This window comes from Acanthopagrus latus, unplaced genomic scaffold, assembly GCF_904848185.1.
Source record: "Acanthopagrus latus isolate v.2019 unplaced genomic scaffold, fAcaLat1.1, whole genome shotgun sequence".
Taxonomy (NCBI): Eukaryota; Metazoa; Chordata; class Actinopteri; order Spariformes; family Sparidae; genus Acanthopagrus; species Acanthopagrus latus.
In genome coordinates, this window is record NW_023504057.1 from 67,624 (window position 1) to 73,630 (window position 6,007).

Genomic DNA, 6,007 nt, shown 5'->3' on the forward strand with positions numbered 1-6,007 from the left:
AGACGATTTAATAGCACTACTCGGCTCTGGTATGTAAAACATTAGGCCGCGATCTAAGCCAACAGCGGTGACTTTGCTTTTTTCTATAAAGACACATTAACCGGAGCGAAAAGCTAACTGTACTAACATCCGCACACCTTTAACAAAAGTGAGGTAATTGAATCTAAACATTACTGTCGTGATTTTGGGAAGATTAGTTGTTTATGGTCGATGTGTTGCTATATAAGGTCGATCTGTTTATATATATGATCACTGAGCTAAAAGCTAAAACGTTAGGCCGCGCTAGATGCTAACTGCGCGAACCTTGTCTTTGTTCTCTTGCGGCGCAAACGGTAGCCATTAGCTAGATGCTAACTGCAAGAACATTGGCCTTTGTTCTCTCGCGGCGCAAACGGTAGCCATTTTTCTCTCCGGGTGCGAACTGTACTGTCATGTTTAGATCCTTAACACGGGTCAGATTTGTAGTAGGAGATATTACACTCATTATCTTGGGATTTTTTTTTGTTTGTTTTTTTGTTTTCATACAAGAATATTAACACAAGCTAAAAGCTGTATTTCGTATCTAATTGTGTAGATTGTGACTAGTATTTAATACTCCCTTCTGTCTACTGAAACACACATTTCTCCTGTTTGTGATAAGATGTGATTAAATGCCTTTCTATGTAGTTAGATAAATATCATACTTTAGATGTACCATACACGTTTACAATCTACCTTGATTAAATAGAAAAGGAAGCATTTTCATACATGACTATTTTTGCTTTTGGTAATAAATGTGCATTCAGATGTTGATAAAATCCTGTACATTTGATGAAGTTATTGTTATGTTGTGTGTTATATTGATCATGTCATAGTAATTCTTTGTTCTTAGGAATAAATGATTTGATACTGTGTAGTATAAAATTGACATAGTATTTTAATTATAATTTATAGTAATTATAAATTATAATATAGAATTATTTGAAGAAATACTGTGCCCAAAAACACACAAATTATGACAAGTACAGATGTTTAACTTGTGTCTGTTATGATATTAACTTGTTGCTAACACTGACTCGTAACATTTGAGAGACATTTATCTTTTTATTGCCTATTGTCTTTGATAAGATTAAAGGGTTCCTGTGCTGAGAGTGACCGCTGACAGCTGAGTGTGACCATCATCCTTCATCCATTGCCCTCAACCTTCACAGTATCACCACATCACCTACACACACACAATCACCACATCTTCATCGTTTTCTCAAATTTCATTCTACGTATAAGATTATATTAGGTTGTCTTAGATTAGTTTACTTTACATTAGGTGGTTTAGGTTTAGGTCAGTTTGACAAGCATTTCTCTTGTTGTTCTCTCTTGTTTTTAACTTCTATCAGCAGGATGCCAAGGAAGTCGAGGCGGTCTGTGGTGTTGAAGCAGCGCTGGAGGAAGCTCAACCTGGAGGAGCTGAGGTCTTTCCCCACCCCCCCGGAGGTACTTGCACAGTAGATAAGCCTCTGTGTCGCAGTGACACCTGTCTGCATGAAAATGGCTGTAGAAATGTTACATCTATTGCTTTCTCCTTAACTGCTGAGTTCTGAATGTCTGCCATGTCTTTTGATGTTAATGTTTCATCGGACGGTGTCACACACACAATGAGACATGTTTTATTATATTTTGTTTTAACTTGTATGTCTTTATCTTATGCTTGTTGTTATGATTATCATTAATTAATTTTTTTTTTTTGTGTTTAATCTGTCATCAGACAGTTGGATCTTCACCCCCAGCCAAGCCTTTCTGGAGCCCGGATGATGTGCAAGTTCGTGCACATAAGTATTTACTTGTTTTATCCCTAAATGATCAATAAATGAATTCATCATCAATATTGAACTTTTTCAACAGGTTTTCCTGTACTTTTTTACTGGTATAAACAAGTGATTGTTGATATTTCCTAGTAGCCTTTCCTTCATCAGTTTAACCTTTTATCTGTTTTGTACTTTACCAAACAGGCCGCGGTACCGGTTACTGCCATCCGGTGGAGACGTGGCCAACTTCGAAGCTCTAAGTCTCCTGACAAGCAGGTGCTATTATTGTCCAGTTTATGAAGGAAGTAATCTTGAGAGGGATTAATGATTTTCATGCTAATGAAATTTTCTTTTTTGTTGCAGTTTGTTCTGATTGTCGGGGACTCCCATCTCCGGGCCTTCGTGGACCGTTTCACCGAGATGCCAGAAGGGAAGTTTTTCTTTTGGTATCATGTCGACCCCTGGGGCCCATGCTGCTCAGCTGCGCACTGAGGTCCTACATGCCAAGGTTCCTCAAGACCCTGATGCTGTTTGTGTTCTTGCTCCTAGCAACAACCTGACTGCGAGCAGGACCGTCGACGAGGTAGCCGTCGACTACGCCCAATTCCTCACTGCTGTGAGGAGCCGCTGGTCGGAGGTAGGCTTTTATTTCATGTCTCGCTTGTCCTGTATTGTTAGTAGTTAAACAACACTAGAAGTACATTGACTACTTTAATTGTATGAGCTTTCAAGAAATGTGTACTAAATATGGTGTGTGTGTGTGTGATTTTGAATGAAACTGTCAGTTGGTGTTTTCTAAAATTTTGTGTCCTACAGGTCTTTGTGGTGGACTTCCCCCCCCCCCCCCCCCCACCTGAACGAGGATGAGGAGCACCAGAGGGCCCTTTGCCACGCATACCATCGTGTGACAGCTCGCATGGGTAAGTAACAAAAAATGTTGTCAATTAAAACAAGTAAAAGAAATGTACTTAAAAATGTCTGTGATGAACATAGTCATACATGTGTGAATATTGTAATGACTTTTTTTTTCTTTCTTTCATGTTTTTAGGTTTGAGGTACTTCTCTGCGGAGGAGTACTTCCCCCGTACGCGCTTGGATCTGTGGAGCAGAGACGGCGTAAGTAGAGTATCTGTGTGATAGAAAAGGTCTAATTTGCTATAATTTCTTGTGTGTCGATATGAAACAGTTGACACAAGCTACCTTTGAAGTTAAACTGTCTGTAAATGGATTTGTATTGTCATGTCTCAAGGTTCACCTGAGCGACCATGAGGGGATGGGGATCCTCACCCAGCTGCTGTGGGCCTCCACGGAGCAGTTCCTCGAGACACCACCACCACCACCTCCCCCTCCCCCGGTGTCTGCTACTCCTTCACAGCCGCTTAGGAACGTTTCTCCTAAGCTGGTTTTGAAGGGAGAGGTATGTGCTCCTGTCTCCTGGCCCCTTCCAGTGGAAGGTTGTTGGTCAGAGCAGCAAGGTGAGTAGGTTTAACCCCTAACCCCTAACCCTCTACCTTGTTTTAGCTTATCCTAACCATAATTTTCTTGGTAAGAACCCTAACCCTAACCCTTATTTAAACTTTGGTCTTAGTTTATCCTAACCATAACCACAACTTTCTTGGTAAGGACCCTAACCCTAATCCTTGTTTAAACCTAATTTTTCTTCATTCTTGTTATAATTTACACTTCATAGGGCCCTAAACTCAACCATTACTTCCTTTGTATAATATATAGTTTACCCTTAATGTCTGTATCGATGCTAATCTCTTAACCCCTCCCCCTTTGTTTTAGTCTCTAACCTCAACTCCAATTTTTCCTTAGTTTTGTTTTTGTCGCCTTTTGTTCTCTTCAGATTTTTTTTTTTTCTCATTCTGTGACTCTATGGTCTTTTAACTAATAGTGCTTAAAGCAGTGGTGTCAAACTGATCCAGTAAAGGGCCATGTGGCTGCAGGTTTTCATTCCAACCAAGCAAGAACACACCTGATTTGGATCAGCCAACAAGCAAGAACACACCTGATTTGGATCAGGTGTGTTCTTGCTTGGTTGGAATGAAAACCTGCAGCCACATGGCCCTTTACTGGATCTTTTTGACACCCCTGGCTTAAAGGTTCAATACAGTGGGGCCCCTGCCTGAGGATTTTTATTTTTTATTTAGCAAATTAATTTGCTCCTTCTTTTTAGTCTATGAGATAGGTGACTGAAGATCCAGAGCTAGGGAGTTCATTAATATTCCCCTAATTAACATACGAAGGATTCAGCCCGTGCCCGTGTATAAACAGTCCATCTTCTTGGATGACTGTATTTGTTCCCCTACCTAACCCTTTTTTTATTTTTATTTTTTAATATAATATTATGTGTCTTTTTTACATGTGTTTGTGTACATTTTGGTTCATGGGTTCACAGTCATAACTAAAAAGCACCTATTTAATCAAATACGTGATGTGCTTTCCCAGCCGCAGGTTCCTGGTCCGGTCAGCGTGGCTCAGCAGCAGGTGACTTATTTTTCTTTTTCTTTTTCCTTTTTTTTTTTTTTTAACAAGTTAACTGGTTAGTGTTTAAACTTTGTGTATTTGACCTGACAAATATTCATTTGTCTTTGTGGTGTTTTGTCTTCCATAGGAGAAGGAGTCCTTCCTTCCACTGAACCCACGGTGGTTCATTAGCACGACACTTTCTGTTATGGTGGAAGTGTCTCCTTCTCAGCTGTCTGACGTGGTGGACGTCCCATCTCTTCCAGCGCGCAAGAAGGTAAATTGTGTGACATCGCTTCTCAGCTGTACTATAAAGTTTCTCCTTGTTACCTACAGTTACTGGTTCTATGTTTTATTTGACGGTGCAGGTGGCCTCCCCAGCGGCAGCCAGGCGTCATAGGACCACGGAGAGACGCCCCCCCCCCCCTGCTACCAGTCTCCTGTGAACAACGTATGTTACACAACTGACGCACATAGTCAGTGTTTTACAGTTGAACCAGCGTCTTCATGGAGACATAACTACATGGTCCACTCTGTCTGAATTTTAATAGATGTGTTCTCATCTGTCAACAGCAGGTTGGATCCCCTCCAGCCAGGCTGTCACGGAGACTGGAGGACGACGGCCCTTCCAGCCCGGTTCCTCGGTCTAGGACCACGGATGGACACCCCCCCCCGCACCCAAACGTCAGTGACCAACGTATGCTACTCTCTGACACACGACACACTCTCACTCAGAACACACAGTGTGTTCACTGAGACGCATGAAGTTTAACATCCAGTGGGGCAAATAAGTATTTAGTCAACCACCAATTGTGCAAGTTCTCCTACTTGAAAAGATTAGAGAGGCCTGTAATTGTCAACATGGGTAAACCCTCAACCATGAGAGACAGAATGTGGAAAAAAAAACAGAAAATCACATTGTTTGATTTTTAAAGAATTTATTTCCAAATTAGAGTGGAAAATAAGTATTTGGTCAGCTACCAAAGAAGCAAAATTTCTGGCTGTCAAAGAGGTCTAACTTCTTCTAATGAGGTCTAACGAGGCTCCACTCGTTACCTGTATTAATGGCACCTGTTTTTAACTCATTATCGGTATAAAAGACACCTGTCCACAACCCTCAGTCAGTCACACTCCAAACTCCACTATGGCCAAGACCAAGAGCTGTCGAAGGACACCAGAGACAAAATTTTTAGACCTGCACCAGGCTGGGAAGACTGAATCTGCAATAGGTAAAACGCTTGGTGTAAAGTAATCAACTGTGGGAGCAATTTATTAGAAAATGGAAGACATACAAGACCACTGATAATCTCCCTCGATCTGGGGCTCCATGCAAGATCTCACCCCGTGGTGTCAAAATGATAACAAGAACGGTGAGCAAAAATCCCAGAACCACACGGGGGGACCTAGTGAATGACCTACAGAGAGCTGGGACCACAGTAACAAAGGCTACAATCAGTAACACAATGTGCCGCCAGGGACTCAAATCCTGCACTGCCAGACGTGTCCCCTGCTGAAGCCAGTACACGTCCAGGCCCGTCTGCGGTTCGCTAGAGAGCATTTGGATGATCCAGAAGAGGACTGGGAGAATGTGTTATGGTCAGATGAAACCAAAATAGAACTTTTTGGTAGAACACAGGTTCTCGTGTTTGGAGGAGAAAGAATACTGAATTGCATCCGAAGAACACCATACCCACTGTGAAGCATGGGGGTGGAAACATCATGCTTTGGGGCTGTTTTTCTGCAAAGGGACCAGGACG

At 41.8% G+C, this 6,007-nt stretch overlaps 1 protein-coding gene across 1 annotated transcript; it reads left to right on the forward strand.

Moving 5' to 3' along the window:
• Nucleotides 1-2,281: 2,281 nt before the first annotated feature.
• On the forward strand, nucleotides 2,282-4,922 carry LOC119016016. The gene is made up of 9 exons (XM_037091981.1): nucleotides 2,282-2,289; nucleotides 2,331-2,411; nucleotides 2,598-2,701; nucleotides 2,830-2,897; nucleotides 3,031-3,198; nucleotides 4,233-4,271; nucleotides 4,399-4,527; nucleotides 4,619-4,701; nucleotides 4,824-4,922. The coding sequence occupies exons 1-8, from the start codon at nucleotides 2,282-2,284 to the stop codon at nucleotides 4,694-4,696; spliced, it is 675 nt and encodes a 224-aa protein (XP_036947876.1). The 3' UTR covers nucleotides 4,697-4,701; nucleotides 4,824-4,922.
• The last annotated feature ends 1,085 nt before the right edge of the window (nucleotides 4,923-6,007 follow it).